At 39.7% G+C, this 20,589-nt stretch overlaps 1 protein-coding gene across 1 annotated transcript in view; it reads left to right on the forward strand.

Annotated features, from left to right (window-relative positions):
- Positions 1-1,588, forward strand: part of LOC129681246 (zinc finger protein 431-like) — a 268,201-nt gene extending 266,613 nt beyond the window's left edge. Inside the window, 1 exon segment of the mRNA XM_055613153.1 lies at positions 1-1,588. This exon segment is cut by the window's left edge and continues 614 nt beyond it. Coding sequence (XP_055469128.1) covers positions 1-122 — 122 coding nt within the window. The 3' untranslated portion in view covers positions 123-1,588.
- The last annotated feature ends 19,001 nt before the right edge of the window (positions 1,589-20,589 follow it).

The following is a 20,589-nucleotide window of genomic DNA, read 5'->3' on the forward strand; positions in this document are numbered from 1 at the left end:
TAACACATAAAAGAACTCACACTGGAGAGAAACCTTATGAATGTAAACAATGTGGTAAAGCCTTTGCACGGAATGGTAATTTCCTAAGACATCAAACGACTCACATTGGAGAGAAACCATAAGAATGTAACCAACGTGGTAAAGCCTTTAGATGTAACAGTCATCTTCTAAGACATAAAAGAACTCTCTGGAGAGAAACCTTATGAATGCACTGAATGTATTAAAGTCTGCCTCTCAAGAGTATGCTCTGAAACCATAAAAGCACATACTCTGGAGAAAAACCTTATGAATGTAATCAGCGTGTTATCATTTTTATATAACATAGTCATCTGCATACTGCAGAAAAGCCTTATGAATATAACCAATTTCATAAAGGCTTTTCATGTAACAGTCATCTCCTAGAACAAGAACATTTATTGGAGTGAAAGTATGAATGTAACCAATGTGGCATAGCTTTTGCATTGCCATAATAATATCCAAATACATAAAAGAATACACACTGGAGAGAAAATTGATGAATGCAACCAATGTGGGAAACTGTGCACGAAATAGTCATCTCCTAAGACATAAAGAAATCATACTGGAGAGAAACCTTGTGAATGTAACCAATGTGGTAAAACTTTTGCTCTACAGAATCATCTTAAGTCATGAAATAATTTATACTTAACAGAAAGACTATGAGTGTATTTAGCATGGTGAAGCTATTCCAGATTTGTATAATTTTCATGATCATAAAAGAATTTTTTACTGGATGTATCCAAATGTGAGACTTTTGCACTTATCTGTAGTCTTCATTGTCATAAAAGTTTCATACTGGAGAGAAAGTCTATGAATATAAGCAATGTAGTAAGGCCTTTGTGTTCTTTAGTCCATGGAATCCAATACAAATCAAACACTAGTTGCCAATTTTCTCCCGGAAATCCCTTGGTCCTTCCAAAGCTTAATATGGTTCTCTTGGCTGGCATATCTGTCACGAGCACTTGATTATGCTGGAGGACATTAGCCGAGACGACACAAAGTGTGGCAAGGTATTAATAAAAGCAACCCCAGAATGAGTTTTGAATGCTGCTTTAATCACACAAATCACAGGGTTATCTAAGAATTGCAAAGCACATTATACATCTTATGGTAAATGCAACCTGGCCACAGGCTCAGACACTTTGTCTCTGGTGTCTTCCCTGCAGCTACAGAAATTCAGAGCCATGGCACTAGCAATTCTGAGGTATTTACCACTTTGTCTTTTCTAATGTTTCTTTTTCAAGGCAGCTTAGGTCACTTCAGAGTCAGACTCCTGTTAGTCATTAATGAATGGAACTCTCCTGCAAGTGGGGAAATTAGCCTCAGGCAGGTATGAGCTCCCTCATTACCTATCCAATGGAAAGTCTTCAGCGCTGAAACCATATACACAGATCCAACAGAAATGGATTCAGGTTTAATTCATATATTTGTACAGAATTGCTCGCATACTTCTAAGGAAAAATTGGAATGGATAAATTTGGGAAGGGGTGAAGAAAGGACATGGAAAGGGGAAATTGATGTAATGTATTTTAATTAACATATAACAATAAATACATCCAACAGAAATGTACTCAGCAGGTATTTTTTATATAATTATACAAATTTACATACTTAGTAGGAAAAAATCGAAGTATATGGTAAGGGATGGAAAAAGGACATGTAAAGGAGGAAATGATGTAGTGTATTTTTAATAACATGTACAAAAATAAATTTTAAATGAAAAGTGCCTAGAAAGATACCATAGCAGTGAAGAGCAGTGGGTGGTGTTATAGAAGACATAGGTTCCAATTCAGTAAGAGGCTCCTAGCTAAACAGCTCCTTAACTTCATTCTCAATGAATCTTATGCTCACTTTTGCCCTCTGTCTGTACTATACACATACATGGAAAAAAAAGTTCCATATATATATATATATAATATACATAAACTTTATGAAATAAAATTCACAGTGATGATGTCATAGCCCTGAGATAGACTGCAGCCAGGGGGAGTTGAAATGTACTCCTTCTGGTTCTGCATAGAAGCAGCCATGACTCTCCTATGAGGCTGCCTTCTCAGAGGCAAAAGCCACCTAACTCTGAAGTAGGAATAGCTCAGCATATCTGTTCATCTATGAACTTCAAACACAGTGCTTATAGGTAACTTTTCCTTGATGTTTTCTGTATTTGTGTTCTCTGTTCTTTGTATGTGTGAACATTGTGGCATAAATTCTTTAGGTCTATCTTTTAGGGTGTATATTTTGATCCAAACGATCGATTTGCTCTGTAAGTATCCCAGTACTTTAAGGGTGAGATTTGCAGTCTATCATTGCTAAGAATTGAAATTGTTCAAAGTAAAACCTGGGTCCTGAACCTAGAAGAGAATTAAGGATAACAGCATATCTGGAATGCAAAAAATCTATTTTAGACTGCTCTCATTTCTGTAGTAGCCAGAGATGAATGCATGCTATTATTTAAGATAGTTTTATTTCATAATCTCTTAAGTGTATGGAGTAATTTTTCCATATAAAGGTTAATCATTCTAAAACAGCTGTCTATCAAGCCTTTTATAAAAATATTTCAGAGCCAAGGTCTTCTACATTGAAGTATATCACCATGATACCATTCTATTGCTCCCCAGGGAAATGAGCTTGTCGTTTTTTTTTTTTATTATTATTAAGATAAATAACTTCTTCAATTAAGGGTAGGCACCACCACTCAGTTTTAATATTATCCATTTGAATCATATAGTCAAAATATGATTGTAATAAGAGAAAAAAGATTTGCTTGTCATGCTCAGCATCTGCTTTCAGACCACAATATAAGGACTAGTTTCTTTTGTACATCCCAGAGAGAAATAGGGTACTCAAAGAGCTGCTGATTTCACCATTGTGAAAATGAACTGAATGTGGCAGGATGACTGCTTTTGTAATTTCCAAAAAAGTAACAATTAATGTCAGATGAATGAAGATAGACCATATTGGTGGGTGTACAATTTGGGGAGGACAGCATTGTGATCAGGAACCAGGTGAAGGAGGTGTGGAAGTGACAGAAGCCACCCAGTATCTTGGGAAATCAGACTGAAGGAGCAAGTCTAACTTTATTGTCCAGTGCAAAAGTCTTTGAATGACTGAAAAGCCAATGAGACCATCCCATGGTAGTCTCAAGCACCAACAACAAAGTTTGGTACAACTATAAAGAAATGTGTGTGGGGGCAAGGTCACCTTAGGAGACTTCTGTAAAGAAGGGGGAAACAGTCCCAGCCCTAGGTTCAGAACCATTTGGAGAGTTTAATAGTGATCTAGGAGACCCTAGGAGATGAACACTGTATACAGTGGATCAGTATCTTTTGAGGATCCATAGGAGTCCCTGACATCACTCGTCATTCCCTTTGGGCCTCCAATAGGATCATGTCAACACTGCCCTTATAGCATGATGCATTGAATATTGAATATCCAACCAGGAAACTGTCCTTTGTAGATATGTCCAGTCCACAGGTACATTTAAGCCAGCTCTGAGACTTGAGACAGAGGCCATTCATTACAGCTGTGTGTCAGGTCACAGATCTAAACAAGTATCATTGCACTCAGAATTAACTTCACGCAGTATTTTATTAATCTAGTTCCCTTTGCAAAGGAGTGGCCTGATCTTTTCCAGTGTCAGTTAGGCAACATTTAATTGGAATCTCTTTCCCATTCCACTACCAACAGCCACAGTGGTGTGATTAAGGAAAATTCAATTCCAGGTACAAAAGAAATTTCTGAGCTGCAGAGGTTTCTCAAGTGTGAATGTGTTATGCAGCTAGATAGGGAAGATTTTGCAGCTTGTGTCATTATCTGTATGTCAGAAAGCTGACATGAAATTATACTTCAACATTGTTTTGTGTGTGGGAATCATTGTGGCTGGGTTTGCTGAAATTACAAATAGGCTTGAGGAGCTGCAGATCCATAACCCACCTTTCTGATCACTTTCATTTACAGAGAGATGTATTGAACATGGGACCTCTCTGTTTGGAAGAGAAATAAGTAGTAGCTTGAGAGTCAGAAATTAGTTATTTTGTGTGATTTGTGAAAATTGTGTTTCTGTAATTTATATATACATACAATTGTAACATTGGTTGGGTTCACAGTCTTCCTGGTTCCTTAGGTCATTTGATGAAAACTTGTATATAATTTGGGGCTTTTGTTTTCTGTGTTTTTGTTTGCATCTACTTATTCTTTCACTAATACTGTTTACCTTTTGATTATTTTAGTTTTAGGGAAGTACAGAAGTCGTGTTTTACCAGTGTGTGTACAAGGTCTTCATAGTCATAATGACCATTCTAAGTTTTTTACATGGTACATGGCTTTTGAATCAGCTTTTCCTTAACAAATTGTTAGGAATTCTCTTTGAATTGTTTGTAATTCATGCTGCATATTGAAAGTTCAAAGTCTTTTATCTTTTACTTTTGAAAACATAGGTTAAGTGTTTGAAATGGAAGAAGATATTATATGGTCATTAATTTGGCATAAAACAGTAAGTGTGACATTTAAACTTTTGTCAAATGACGTTCAAAGCTATAGAAAGAGGGATAGAGTTCAGTGACACCTAATGCATTCATATTGTCACATAACAACCACATTGAGCAGAGTTCTTATAAAGGGACTGAATTGCTATGGGTTAAAGCAATCTTCTCATTAGATTGTCTAGTCACATGTAGTTGGTATTGAGAGGTATCACAGTTCTCATTTTCATTGCAGTTATAGTCATCATTGCCTACATATTAAAATATCTCCCATGCTTGTTTGCCCAGGATAATCTGGTGCCTCAAGAGGACATCATGATAAAAGAGTGAAGACAATAACAATCACTAAAGGATTATACACTTATAACTGACTCTCACAGTCAGTGCTGTATTAGTCACGAGACATCATATAAAAGCAGCAAAGGCAGTGTCAACTCACTTTTTCCCTTCTGATTTTAATTATTAGTGCATAGGTTTTTTTTTTCCAGATGGATAAGAGAGATTTGTCCATCTTGTCTACACTTCAGGTGGCAATAGTAAATGTTGGGCTGAAAACACAGAATCTAGCTTACTCAATCTTCTTCAAAAGGTTTTTCTAATGTTTTTCTAGGTGGTATGTGGATAAGAAAACTTAAACGTCAAGATTTTGTAGCAAGAGTTGTTATAAAAAGGAGAAGCAAATGTGCTGTTACAGGAGATTATTAAAAAAAAATCCAGAAAGTTGCTTTACTTGGATGGTATGAGAGATTTCTGTCAATAAATCACACTGCATGCAAAACTACAAATGAGTTTAAAACACACAGTGACATGGGTGAATTTAAACAATGACAATAAATTACAGTTGAACAAAAAATGATTTCTTAGAAAAGTGACTCATCTCTTTTTTCTGATTAAATATCACTGTAGATGGTGACAACTTCACTTTTGTGTTGGATAATGTGTTTAAACATTTAAAATTTTTATACATCAGCTTTATGTTTAACGTATTATATAATAAATATATGTGTACTGGACAATATTTCATATTTATTTCTATTTAAATAGTTATTAAAACACTTGGTTTCCTTACAAAGAAAGAAGAGTATTCTTTTGGAATGAAATGTGCAGGAACTTCTGTAATTTGTCAATAAAAACTAGTGAAAGATAACACCAGAAAATGACCTGAGTTTGTTTTCTTTTCTTTTTTTAAGGAGTTATTTATTATTTATACAACATTCTACCTGTACACCAAATCTTATTATAGATGGTTATGAGCCACCATGTGGTTGCTGGGAATTGAACTTTTGGAAGAACAGCAAGTATTCTTAACCTCTGAGCCATCACTCCAGCCCCCGAGTTTGTTTTCTTTGTTTCACTTTGCTGAAAGCAATGTTTCTCATTTCACAGATCTAGACATGGCCTGAGAAAGAGCTTGTCATGAATTCCCATGTGATATTCAGCCACTACACAAAAAGAACGGAAATTCTGTCTGTCAAAACCAAGCTTTTCCTGTCTTTACTATTTTGCTCCTCTTTATCCTTTATTGTTTCCATTCATCCCGCTAATGTACACAAAAAACTAATCCTCCTGTTGTCATCTGAAAGTGTAAGCTGATCATGACATGCTACAGCTGGGATAAAAAATGAATGAACTGTAATTAGTAAAAAAATTAATTAATAAATTGTAAATAGATGTAATGGTCATAGCTCCTTCTCCAGAACTATGCCAGCCCTTCCTCTGTCATGTTCCCCTCCATGACATAAACCTCTGAAAGTATAGTATAGGCCATCCCAAATTAAATGTTTTCTTTTGTTGAGCTGCCATGGTCATGGTGTCTCTTCACAGCAATGGAAAATGTAACTAAAGCTAAAGTTATTACTAGGAGCTGTGGTATAGATGCAATATGCCTTATCATGCTTTTCTATGGAGGAATGTGGATTTGGGAACTGTGGATTAGGAAAAGAGCTAGAGAAATGGAAATAAGGGAGTAGTGACCTCAAGATAAGACCCCATGCAGCCAAGCTTCCATTCCATGCATATTTAGGGCCATGCATGGTGGTATGCACATTCAACACTAGCACTCAGGGGATAGAAACATGTTGATTTCTGAGTTCAACGTCATTCTATGGAGCAAGTTCCAGCAGAGCCAATATTAATCAGAAGAAAAAGTTTGAAAAAAAGGAAGCTTGTGTAGAATTCATTGAACAATGATTCCATGTTCCAGCCCCAGAAAGCAGCAGAACTCAGCAGGTTCAGCCAAGTGGTTCTTCCTTTAGAGTTAAGAATAGAAGAATGTGGTTATGCCATATTCTGCATTGCTAAGATGGCTCACACAGGTAATCCAGCACTCAGGGAGGCACCGGCAGGTGGATCTCTGTAAGTTCGAGGCTAGCCTGGTCAACAAAAGCAAGTCCCCGACTGCTAAAGCTACACAGAGAAACCCTGTGTAGAAAAACAAAAAAATCAAAGGAATAAAAAAGGAAAATAAATACCCTGAACTTACCATGAAACCAAATTAGTGTAGTTTAAGTAAGTAAAAACCCAAATAGTTGGGTACTGTGAGCGGTTTATTTTATTTATATCTTTTGACATAGGAAAACCCTTCTTTAATCTGGACTATTTGAGGTGATAAACTCCATCTTTAAGCAAACCCACATATCTGGTGGCAGCCTACATATATAATGGATATTGAAGATGGTCAATCCGTCTCTTGTTCTGCATGCCTAAGCTCTGGCTAGTAAGTTTATTATTATTATTTTCACTGACATTAGCGACTACTTCTTTGGAATTCTGAAATATTCTGATAATCAGGAAGCTTAGTTATCCAGCCAAACGTTCTGATTCAACTATTGGATTCAACTCTCCAGCCTGTGAGCCATTCTAATAAAGCAGTTTTCTACATACACAGAGAAATTCCTTCTATCAGTTCTGTTCATCTTGAGAGCCTTTACTAACACAGCTTTGTTTTCCACACCTTTCCATCGAGGAAGAAGTGCTGGCTGATACTAATATTCCAAAGTGTCATATGTTTCCTGCTTTTTACCCCTGGGTTGTCGTATACGTTTCCGGAGGAAATTAGCTGCGGTTTATGTGACCCCAGCATGAAATTACAGAACAAAAGTTTCATTGCATTTTCTAAAATTTCTCTTTAATTCTTAATATTCTTGGCAAACTGCCACCTGTAGGACATATGGTTCACTCTGCTGCGGGTTGAATAATGGACTGTGCGGCATATAGCCACCTTGATTCCAAGAGGAGGAGGGAAATTGCCTACTGAGTGTAAGACAAGGTATGCTAGGGGCGGACAGGTACAAATGATGCTGAAATACAAATCTCTGCAGGTCTGGAAAAAGTCTGCTCCTGAAATGGAATCTGCACCAGGAATCACTCACTGTACCTTTTTGCTCCCATAGCTGTACTCTAAAGATGTGTTCATGTCACTCAAGACTCACTGGCCAATCAGGACCCTGGGGCCATCCCTCCAGTCAGCGGAAGAGGCGGGTTTTTCCTGGTGCATTGCTCCCTGTTCGCTCTGTAGCTCAGCGAGCTTGATGGTCGGTGTGCTGTGGTCTAAGCGCGGCTGCTGTGTGCTCTGAGGGGTTTCAGGCGAGTTCCAAAGTCACAACATGGTGAGTGTGTGGCTGTTGCCCCCAACCTGGTGGAGCAGAAGGCTGAATAGCAAGGCCTGCATGTCGGGTCCTTCCTGGGGATGGGTGGGACCACGGGAGAGATCCCTTGTGCTAGCCTTGAATGCATTGGGGGCATCTGAATATCTTCACTATATTGGGTTAGCAGTGGAAGCCGAGAAATCTCACTTCAGGAACAGAAGGTTAAAAGGAAAGCTTTATTTTCTGAGCTCAGGGAGGCGGCCGGTTTTGGATCTGAAAAGTCCCCAAGGGGGTAAGGTTTGCTGTATTTTTAAAGGGTTAAATCCATAAAGCTAAGCACTCTTGGTGAGTTGAGGAGTCATCCAATCAAATTTTAAAATTGTGTGTTAAGCAAGGGAGTTTCGTTTGGAGGCTGTGCTGATCGAGGACAGCTGGCCTCAAGGATTTTAACTATTTTCCAAGACATTTGGTCTGGAATCCAAGGTTCTTAATTCATTCCGCTAGACATTTGGTCTGGAGATCTAAGTGATAAGCCACCAAAGAAGTGAGTCCTCTGTCCATAGTGAGGGCTTTGTAGGTGATACATTTTTACAGTTTAGGCACCTCTGTTAAGATGACAGCAAGTTTAACCTGTTTACAGATAATTAGGAAAATGTTTCAGGGGGTAGGGTGGGAGATGACCCTGCAAGCTTGGGAATGTGAAGTTAGTTTAACTTTTCTAGTAAAATGGAAGAGCAGAACTTAAGAGTTGCTTGGAGAATGCTGGGATCTAGAGGCTGCCTTCTTACACACTATGGGGCTGCAGGTTCACAAAACATTTGCAGCAGGGGCTTGAAAGTGGAAATGTCCTTGGTAGGATGCAGACTCAGAGAGGCCTCGTTTCTAGTATTTTCTCCAAGTTATGATCTTGGCATTTAACCTTTAGGCATAAGATTCATTTAGAGTTAATTTTGTGGAGGTTGTAAATAACACATATGTTAAGTAGCACTTCCTCATAAAGATGTGAGGTAAATGAGTAGAATTGTTCATGTTAGGGATTTACCAGTGCTTAAGAGACAGGAAGTCACACCAAGTAGAACTTAGCTAAGGGTTGTTTTAAAACACCCCATAGATAAATATCATGCCAACCAAGGCTGTTAGAGATTAGGAAGCTAGGAAACATGTTTCCTCAAGAGGATAGTCAACAAATTTGTCTCCAACCATAACCAAGGAGAAATCCCTGATTCATACCAACCATTGGCCCATCTCCGTGTCAAAAAAGAGGCATCTAACAAGCTGCTTAATGGGCCATTACAGAATCACAGCCAACAGTAATTCCTGGGGTGCCATAAAGTTGCAGTTTCCTTCTTTAGAAAAGCATAGTTCTGGCACATCTACAAGACATCTGGTTTGAAAGAAAGATCAGTAATAGGTGAAGGGTTAGAAATACATCAGTTCAGGGGTCACTTTGAGTTGTTTTTGTAGGAGTTGTGAACTCCGCATTATTTTGTTTTACACATAGAATGAATGTAACTTTGGTCAAATTCACACTTTTCTTGGTAGACTTTCCTTAGGTCTTTGGATTAAAACTTGAATATATTTTTAGGCTTATATTTTGGGCTTTTTGTCACCTCCTCATTCTTTCACAAATACTGTACACAATCATGATGGTTGTAGCTTTGCATTGAGTACAGAAGTCACATTGTCCCAATGTGTGTACAATTTCTTCATAGTCCTGTTGTGAATACTGAGGTTTTGTAATGACACATAGCTTTGGAATCATCTTTCCTCTTACACATTTCTAGAAATTTTCTTTGGATTGTATTGAATTTAAGCTGCAAATTATTATTTTTAAGACATTATTTTAGTGTTGTTGTTTACAGTAATACAAATGGGTAAAAGATATTATTCTACATAATCATATGTTTAGCAAACTATATTAAGTGTGTAACTCTGAAAACTGATATGAAATAATGTACATAGCCATAAGAGGAGGAGAAGGCAGCAGTTCCTGAAGACTCAGGTGGGGCTACTGCTGACTATTTATCTATATGAAGGTAGTTCGTAAACTCCAGCACCATTTCTGTGGCAACAATGTATAAACTAGCCATTCCCCAGATGCAGGGAGCTTTAGTTGTTCTGGCATGGTGAACTTGATCATGTCTCTGCCCCTTCAGGATAAATTCACAGTTTATTTGAGGAAAATTTTGCTTAGCTCAGAAATGAAGTCTGTGTAAACATCTTGAGGCAGAAGTCAATAGGTCCCTCACCCGCAACTGCTGTAACTATTAAAATGGCATTTTCTGCCTCTGTAACTGTCACCAAAGCCATCTTGAGCCACTATGTAGGAACCACCCCAGATTATGCTAAGTTTAGGTGAAAACCCTAAACAATACTTCACTAATATCTGAGCAGGAAAACCCACCAATTCCTGAGCTACCCCCCACCCACACACATTATCCATGAGTTGGAGTTCAGACCAATCTCTGAACAGGAAAACCAGGAAATCCTGAACTCCCCTAAGTGAAGAATTTGAAATCCTCCTAATCCTCACTTTGAAAATGTCTTTCCTAGAAAGCTCCACCCCATAACAAATAACATTAAAAGGGTATATCTGCTCACTTCTCTGCTGCCTTCTCCAGAGAGCAGAGGCAGCCACTCCTGGATTTCTTCCATTACTGGCTGGATCCTCCAATATAAACCCCTTTTATGAGATTTACTGCCAGGTCTGCCTCTCCTTGGAAGGAGCCAAGAAGCACAGCAAAGGAGAGGTGAAGTAGGAGTAGGGCCAAAGCTCCTGATGTCCTTCCTAAGTTCAACAGGGGATACCCTCCCATGGGAGCTGCAACAGTTCTGCTGAAGAGGCCTCCTCTCAGAGTTGTGTGGTTCTTTGGCCTTCCTGTCTCAAGATTCCATTCTATAAGGACATTGTCCCACCTCAGAGCTGTGTGGTTTCTGGGATCCCATATCTCAGGATGCTTTTTCATTGGGATACCATTTCTCCTCAGATCTGTCTTGTTCCTAGGCTCCCAAGTCCCAGGACAGCTTCCCATGTGAGCAGGCAGGCCAAAAATATGGGTTTTATCCAGAGGACTGGTCCATTGGTGAGAGTTGCCTGTCATGCTAGGAGCCAGGTTCTTTGGGGAGTCACGCTAGAGTCTGCTTTGTAGCTGATCAGGCTCGAATGATTCCATGTGAGGTCTTCTGATCGCTGCTGCTAGGTGTTCTGAGGGTATAACCTCAAGCAAGTTCCAAAGTCCAGACATGATGAGTGGAGGTTCACTGCCCATAAATAGGATGAGCAGGCTGCTGATCAGAGCTAGATGGAGTGGTGGTTCCTGCCTGGGAATAGTTGGGAAGACAGATGGAGGACAGACTCAAGTGCTACTGAAATGCAAATCTCTGCGGGTGTGGAAAAGACCCAGCAATCATCTGGAAACCTTGGCCCAGTAGTATTATGCTGTGTCGTTCAGCACACTCTATCCCTAAGAGAGAGGCTCATGTCACTCATGACTCACTGGCCAATCAGGGCATCTAGCAGAAGAGAAGGCAGGTCTTTCTGGGTGCCCAGCTCTAGGTAATACTCTATTTCTGAGTGGAATGTCCATGTGTGATGAGATGGAAGAGCTGATGCTGGATATGTGAGGGAAGCTAGAGCAAGTTCTGAAGTCCAAAAATGATGAGTGGAGGGTCATTGCCCACAAATGGAAGGAGGAGACTGCTGAACACAGTTATCTGGAGTGGAAGGTCCTGCCTGAGTCTGAATGGGAAGACAGATGAGTAAACTATGGGAGGACAGGCACAAGGGCTACTGAAATGAAAATGTGTGCACATCTGGAAAAGGTATGGCCCTGAACTGGAAGCCTAGGATTGGTAGTGTTATGCTTTTCCCCTTCACCACATACTAACCCTGAGGGGATCATGTCACTCAAGACACACTGTCCATTTAGGGCCTGCAGGCATAAGAGGAAGCGTGTTCTTCCAGGCCCCAAGCTACAGGTTCTGCCATTTCTGAGCTTGCTGCAGCATCTCTGAGCACCACAGGGTGCTCCGAGGGGAGATCTGGCAAGATATGAAGTTGCAACAGTGTGATCTCAGGTTCACTGCCCACAACAGGGAAGAGCAAGAAGCTGAGCTCCAGGAGCTGGTGAGGTGGATTCTTGCTGAAATTGGGTGGTAAGCAGCGACCATCTGCAGCCATCTCTTGGGCATCTTGTGGTCCTAGTCATTTCATTGACCTAGGGTGGCCTCTGAATAACTTCACTATGAGGCTACATTTGGACAAAACTTTTGGAGGTGGGGCTTGTGTGTAGAAGCGTCTTTGTTAAGATGCCAAAACCCAGAGAGCAATAATTTCTCTAAAATCTTCAACAAGATCTGCCCTTAGCATTTAACATTCAGGTGTAAGATCCATTTAGAGTTAATCTTATGGAGGTTGTGGCTCACATGCCAGGCATTTTTGTTTTGTTTTTATATTATTATCTGATAAGCCTGGAATGTAGAGTTTTTTTTTACATGTCAAACATATACTCTTGTATTGATCTTCATCATGATATTAATACTACTTGAACCTACTGAGTCATATTATTTAAACTGTGTGATATTTTTTCCTTTTTAGTGCTTGTCTTAAAATTTTTTTGAATGAATACTATTATTTTTCTTTAAGTACCTCATGTGTGTCTGGTCCTTGGAGTAGTTATAAGTTGGCCTCAGAACTCCTGAACATAGAGTAATGGATAGGTGTGTGTTCATATGTATGGCAAGGTGACCCTTTCAGAGGCCCATAGGGAATGGCAAGTGAAGTTTCAACGACTCCTATGACTCCTTGAAAGGTCCTGATTCACTGCAGACAATGTTGATCTACTAGGGACTGCTAGCACACTAGTGAAGTGTCAAAATGGATGGTAGCCAAGGGTGATGATTGCTTCCCCCTTATTTATGAATCTCCTAAGGTGAACTTGCCTCCCCACTCAACTACCACATTTCCATATAGTTGTACCAACTGCATTGATTGTTGCTGGTACTTGAGTCTGGCATGGGATGTTCTGATTGGGCTTTCAGTCATTTAAAGGCTGTTACAATGGATAATAAAGTTAGATCTGCCCTTTTTAGTCTTGTCTCTGGAGTTTGCTTCCCAGGATTCTGCATGGGCTCTGTTGCCATTCACTCCAATTCCCCATAGTTCCTAATTTCCACATTTATGTAGGTACTGGCAATCAGGACTAGTTATTTGCAAGACCAGTGAAACCTATTCACTGCTGAGCCAACTCTCCTGCCCTATGTTGCCTATTTTTGACCAACATTTACATTGCTGATGCTTTCATCTGTTTTTGTAACTGTTTAAACATAGATTTCATTTTGGGAAGATCATATCAATGATACAAGTGAAAGTGAGGCACTTCAAGATTCTAGAAGATATGTACATAACTAGAGGGAATGAATAGCTCATGTAGAAACTTGAGCAAAGAGCTGTCAGTTTTTTATATCTATTGTTTGATTAATTTTGGCAGAGTATTCTGTGCCCTTGACTATTCTGGAACTCATTGCATAGACCAGGCTACCATCCAGCTCTATGAGATATACCCGCCTCTGCTTCCTGAGGGTTGTTGGAATTAAAGGCATGATAAAATACACCAGCTTGCCCATTGTTTTTATACTTAGAAACTGTTCATACAATTTCTATGAGGTGGGCTAAGCACAGTTGATCTGTTTACTTGTCTCCCCCTCTTTATATCTGTTAATCAGCATTCATCTTACAAGGCTACATGTTTTTTTTTATTTTTTAATTTATTTTTATTTTTATTAATTACAATTTATTCACTTTGTATCCCCCTTGTAGCCCCCTCTCACCTCCCCTCCCAATCCCACCCTCCCTCTTCCCCTACCAGTAACCCTCCCTCAATCCACTGATAAAGGAGGTCCCCCTCCCCTTCCCTTTGATCCCAGTCTATAAGGATTCATCAGGATTGGCTGCATTGTTTTCCTCTGTGGCCTGATAAGGCTAGGTGTGGGGAACACACCTGCAGGATAAGCACTCAGGAGGCAGAGGCAGGAGGATCATGTTTCCAAAACTTTTTAAAGAATTATTTATTATTTATACAACAAACTGCCTGCACATTAGATCTCAGTATAGATGGTTGTGAGCTACCATGTAGTTGCTGGAAATTGAACTCATGACCTTTGGAAGGATAGCGAGTAGTAACCTTAACCTCTGAGCCACCTCTTCAGCCTCATCCAAGAACATTAAGGAGGAATTTAGGGATTAATTTGTTCGTGGTCCTTTCTTTCTTCTGATTTATTGGTCTATTTATTTATTTATTTATTTATTTATTTATTTATTTATTTTACATTGTTCTGCCTGCATGTACTACTGCAAGCCATACGAGGGCATGATATCTCACCATAGATGGTTGTGAGCCACCATGTGGTTGCTGGGAATTGAACTCAGGACCAAGAGCAGCCAATGCTATTAACATCTGAGCTACCGATCTAGCCCTGATCTCACTTTTCTTCATGTTGCTTAAATTTTCTAAAACATAAATGAATGTATTATGAACATCTATAGAAGGAGGCATTGTTTTCCAAGGAAGAAAATGAAAAGATGATTAACAAATGTCTTAATGATTTTTTTCCTATGGTCACACATAAGTTTGAATGAATACTGTCAAGTTCATCTCAAATGTCACCATATGGTGAATTAAATTTATCATTGTGTTTTCAGGATGATGTTTCTTACTCATGACCACTGGGAGGCTGTATGCTGCCTTAGCTGAGCTAACTGGATGGATGAGTAAATTGCACCTTTTCATGGGGAGGTGGGGATGCCAGCCTTGAACTTGTGATCCTCCTGTGTCAGCTTTCTGAATGCTGGGGTTCAAAGCTTGGGCCACTAAGGTGAGAATACTGAAGCAGATGGTACATTTATCTGTTTGCAAGGATTATCACCTTTTAAGATTTCCAAACTTGATATGGTTAATGTATCTTAAAATGTATCCCTCTGCCATGTCATGCAACCCCTAACCAATTGTAATTCCAACTCCAGGGGATCCACTATCCTCTTCTATCCTCCACGAAACACACACACACTCACACCCACGTGAACATATGTGCCTTTTAAAAAGTAAATGTGCAATCGGCATCACAACCATAAAAACATATTTTGAAGCGATGCTGCTGAGAAGAACCGTGATAATGTCTCCTTGACTCGCAGAATATTTCCTCAAGTGTTTCACACCATTCTTCTTCAGTAGAAGGTGTTCATATGTTCCCTATACAAAACAAAAATAGAATGCTGTGTCTCCCTACAACCCCATGGGACTTCTGTAGTTTCTCCTACCTTCTTTGACTTCTTTCGTTTTCAACACATTAAGAATTTCCTGTAATGGAGATTTAAAAATTGAAATAAATGAAGATTTAAATCTTTCTTCCATCCGCCATTTTTTTGTAAACTCTACTGTGTGCCTTCTTTGTGAAAGGAACCTGGCAAAGTGCCAGCAGGCGTGGCTCTGATGTTTGGTTTATTATTATTTATTATTATTATTATTATTATTATTATTATTATTATGGATTTTTAAAGACTTTTCTTCATGTTGCTTAAATTTTCTAAAACATAAATGAATGTGTTATGAACATCTGTAGAAGGAGACATTGTTTTCCAAGGAAGAAAATGAAAAGATGATTAACAAATGTCTTAATGTGTAGCTCTGGCTGTCTTGTACATGCTCTGTAGGCCAGGCTGGCCTCAAACTCACAGAGATCTTCCTGCCTCTACCTCTCCAGTGCTGGGATTAAATATCTGCACCACAATGCTTGGAAGGACTTTCTTATAGCCTGGTTGATGTCATACTATGTAACTTAGGACATGTCCAGACATGTGAGTGTGAAGAGCTGACAACAGGTACAAGCCCCTGTTTTTGAAAGACAGGGTTTCTCTGTGTGGCCTTGCATGTTCTGGAACGGTTTATAAACCCAGATGACTTGGAACTCACACAGACCCTGCCTACCTTTGCTTGCCCCACTGATTGTCACAGGTATCTGACACCACGCTTGGTTTTTTGTTTATTATCTTAAAAATGATTTATAGTTTCTGTCTGCCTTCCTGAGAGCAGCCCTGTTTTTTACCTAGTTGGCACTCACTAAAATAAAGTGTGGCAGGGATCCCAGGATTTCTTTTTTAAGGAGCAGGCAGTTGCTGGGCCCTGGCTGAGCAGGAGAATTTAAGCTGGACACATTTAAACTGGGATTATGTAAATTTACGTTGTGGCTGTGGGGCCAATAAACTAGCTGTACTTACTAATGGACACTTCTTTTTTGTCCTTTCCTAAGAACTGTAAATCCTATCTGTTTATTTTTACACATATGAGTCCTTTGCCAAGGTGAACAGGTGTACCTGTTTGTACCAGGTGGATGCCTGGTGCCTGAAGAGGCCAGAAGAGGTAGCTGAATCCCCTGGAACTGGAGTTACAGATGGGGTGAACTACCAAGTGGGAAACACATCTGGTACTTTGCAAGGACAAGTGCTTTTAACCCCTGAGCCATTTTGTAGCCTTAGAACTCTGAAAGGCATCCATGATCTTGTCCTCGGTGTTGTGGCTATTGGTAGAAATCCTCTCATAATATTGACTCTAAGTCTAGAAGGCAGTCACCGACATTTCTGGGTTCCCATGAAAACTCTACAGCCACCTTGACCTTGCCCCCAGTGCTATGGGGGTCAGTCAGGAAAGTGGCTAAGACACTGCAGAACACTAGCATGCTGGGTGTCAGGAGTCTGGCTTCTGTAGATCAGTCAGGAAAGCTCTAGCCAGAAAAATCACAGTGGATACTCCTTAGTGACGGCACAACTGCGTATCCCAGGACACAGTAGAAAGCAGGAGTTGTGTCCTTGTTGAACATGACAATTGCCATAGCCTGAGGACATAGATTCAGGTCACTCCAAATTCCATGTTCCCATGTGGAGGCAGTCCCATTAAATAGTTATACTACCAGAACAGCCATAAATGCTCTTCAGTTAGACCTTAGAAAAGCGGGTTATGGCAAAACAGAAAACTCAGCTATGGGCCTCTAATGCCATCAGGTGAAATTCTTAACAACAGGCCTGGGAGAAGCTTGTGTTCTATTTAGCATGACCCTACAGGTATTCATCAGTCCTAGGACACTAGGTCCAACCAAGAGGCTGGCAAAGAATGGCAAATAGGGGCTAAAGATGGCCCAAGTCAAATTGTTATTAGGCTCTGGACACATCAACATCTCCACATCACTCGAGTTCTGATGGGTCAGTCAGACTCTGTAGACACAATGCCTCTGTGGGCATTCTCATTCCCATGATGAGGTGGGCGGTCAGGTTCAGGGTGTGCAACTCTGTCAACATGGGAGAGAAATTCCCAGCAAACTCCACAGACAGCAAGTCTGTGAGCAAATCCAAGAGCAAATGAGGGCAGACAGATGACTGATACCAGCAACTGCCTCAGTGTTCCTGAATTATAGCAATATCCACACACACACACATAGCAATATTCTCTTTGTCTCTGTCTCTCTGTCTGTCTCTATCTCTCTGTCTCTTTTTCTTTCTCTCTCTCTCTCTCAAACATATACACCCCAAATGAATCATGAACAGAGCCTCAGAGTCGCTTGCTGGGTGACACAGATGACTGTGCTGTGGTGGCCAATGAAGAATAAATAGCAGAGGAAGCAGTAGCAGCAGATAATCAAGAGATGGCTTAGAATTCTGGGATTGCCCTTCACAATGGCCAGGAAAGGCTTAGTACTTCATGAATTGACCCAGAACCACAGCAGTGATAGCAAAGAAGCACAGAGCTGCACCAAACCCATGACCAGAAAACCCTAAATGGCAGGCCAGATCATTAGTTTGGGGAGGTGGATTTATGTCACAGGACACACTTTCGTATTTCATAAAGAGGAAATTGTTAGCCTTCAATGTTCCAGAAATCAATAAAACGATTGAGGTGTCTAATGTTATTAATAAAAAGAGCAAAGAAAAAACACGAGGGAAACGTGGGTACAGAGATACAGATATTCGCTCAAACAGAAATACCATGAAAGTGTGAAACTAGAAGTCATATGCATACAAAAGAACTGAATATATATTGTAGCCTTGAAAACCCACAAATATGCCCTTGAGTTTTTCTGTTGCCATCAGTTGCTGCTCATGGAGCTAACCAGTTAGTCTGGTTTGTGGCCCCTTGGAGAAAACTGACTTTAAAACTTATTATTATTATTATTTAAAGAGGTAGTGAGTGTTCTTTTTGGAGGGAGGGGAACTTTGTTGATGATGCATGGTGTATTTCTTTTTTTTCTTTGAAAATTTATTATTTGTAGAGTATTTTGTCTGCATACCAGAAAAAGGAACCAAATCTTACTATAGATGGTCGGGAGCCACCACGTGGGTGCTGGAAATCTAACTCAGGACCTTTGGAAGAGAAGCCTGCGTTCTTAAGCTCTGTGACATCTCTCCAGCCCCCTCATTTAATATTATTTTATTTTTCAAATTTTATTGATTCATTTTACATCCCTGTCATAGACCCCTCCCTCCTCTCTTCCTGGTCCTACTCTCCCTGTTTCCCCTATCACCCCTTAACTGGCTCCTCAGAGAAGAGGATCATCCCCCTTCCCTGTGTTCACCCACCCACGTCACCATATCAAGTCGCATCAGGACTCAGTGCATCCTCTTCCCCTGTGGCGTGGCAAGGTAGCCCCAACAGGGGAATGTGATAAAAAAGCTAGCTTATGGGTCAGGGTGCATTCATAATGTGTGTTGGTCCCACTGTGTTTACAAGACCTTGTTACACTCATGTCCATCCCCTCTGGTGCTTACACTCTGAACAGAGTTTCTTGAGCCCTTAGGGGAGGGAATTACTGAAGACATCTCATTTAGGGTGGAATGGTTCAAGGTCTATCACTGTGAATCAATTGGATGTGGGTCTGTATTTGTTCCCATCTGCTGTAGGAAGTTTTATATGATGGCTGAGCAAGGCACCGATTTGTGAGCATGGCTGTGCTCCTTTAGCACAACTATAGCATTTACATTTCTCTGATGTCCTTGGCCTGTGTAGACTCAGGCTCCTGGCCACCCAAGCCATGTTGGATCAAGGTTCCTTTTCATGGAGTGGGCTTCCTGAAATTCAACCAGATATTAATTGGTCACTTGCATGAAATTTGTGCCACAAGCGCACCAGCAAATCTTGTAGGCAGGTTACCATTGGAGAGTGAAGGGTGTATGGCTGGGTTGATGTGTACTTTCCTCTTTAGGTGGACTGTGGTGAATGTTAATGGGAACACGAGCACCCACAAGCATTCATGCTATGTCTTCAATGTCTTATATATTATTGAAAAAGCAGGCACTTGAGAATAACTATAAAGTTATGTTCTAAGAATCTGACACTTGGTGGAAATTCAACTTTCAGGAGTTAGCATAGCACCTCTTCACTTTTCTAGTTCCTCATTCTGTATCCTGTTATTTTCAGGTATTTCAGACTGAACAAAAAGCATCTGTTCAGGCTGGAAATGGATTGTAGTTTCCAGGTTAGATAGAGCAGTACCATAAAATTTGTTCAGTGGTGAACTATACTTATCTGTATGCATTATTAAAAACATCTAGATTGCAACATGTTTATATTCATGAATGGACTTATATGTATTACAGGGATTTTATGTAGATAATTCACAGTATGATTGCTTAAAACTCTTTCAAAAATTTACTCTTATTTCACCCACTTCCTTCTTTTATATTTATCCTCCTTCATAATTAGAGTACTTCGCCTGGTTTATCCCAATTGGAAAAATTGTGCCTGCCATTGTATTGCTACCCTACCATGCTTTCTTGTTTCTACAGGTATTCTGTGATGAATACTCACAAACCAACATTTGGAGCTAGATGCCCCAGAGTAGAGAATGAAATATATTTGTCTTCTGGATATGGGCTGCCTAAATTATATTTTTTTACATACATCTATTTATGTGTATGATATTTATTGTGTTAAACATATTTATGAGTTTCCATTTCCTACCTATTGTGAACAGAATAGCAATGAAGGTGACTGAGCAAGTATTTATAGAGTTGGATGTCAAGTCATTTTTACGTATGTCAAGGAAAAGAGAGCAGAGTCAGGCAGCAGATTCATTTTTTTCTCTTTAGAAAATTTTCCACTCTGATTTCTGGAATGGCTCAACCTGTTTAAAAGACACACACACCCCTTTCCGGAGATTGATATTCAAACCTGTTCTTTAGAAGAAGCTCATTTACCACCCAAAACCCTGTTATACTCCACAAAATAACAAAGAGAACAAGTATATAGTTTATGTACTATTTATATCAATTACTATGATATAATTACATTTTTGAATATGTATATTGTCCACCAATTAATAAGTAACATGCATAACTTACTAAAATATGTTTTTAACAGCAGCTTCTATTCTGAAATAAAATGTCTGCACTTGGGAAACAAAGTAAGGGGCTCTTATTTTTCTTTAAATACACATTTCAGAAAAAGTTACTTTAAAGTAGG

This window comes from Psammomys obesus, unplaced genomic scaffold (genome assembly GCF_907164565.1).
Source record: "Psammomys obesus unplaced genomic scaffold, mPsaObe1.curated_primary_1811, whole genome shotgun sequence".
Classification (NCBI taxonomy): domain Eukaryota; kingdom Metazoa; phylum Chordata; class Mammalia; order Rodentia; family Muridae; genus Psammomys; species Psammomys obesus.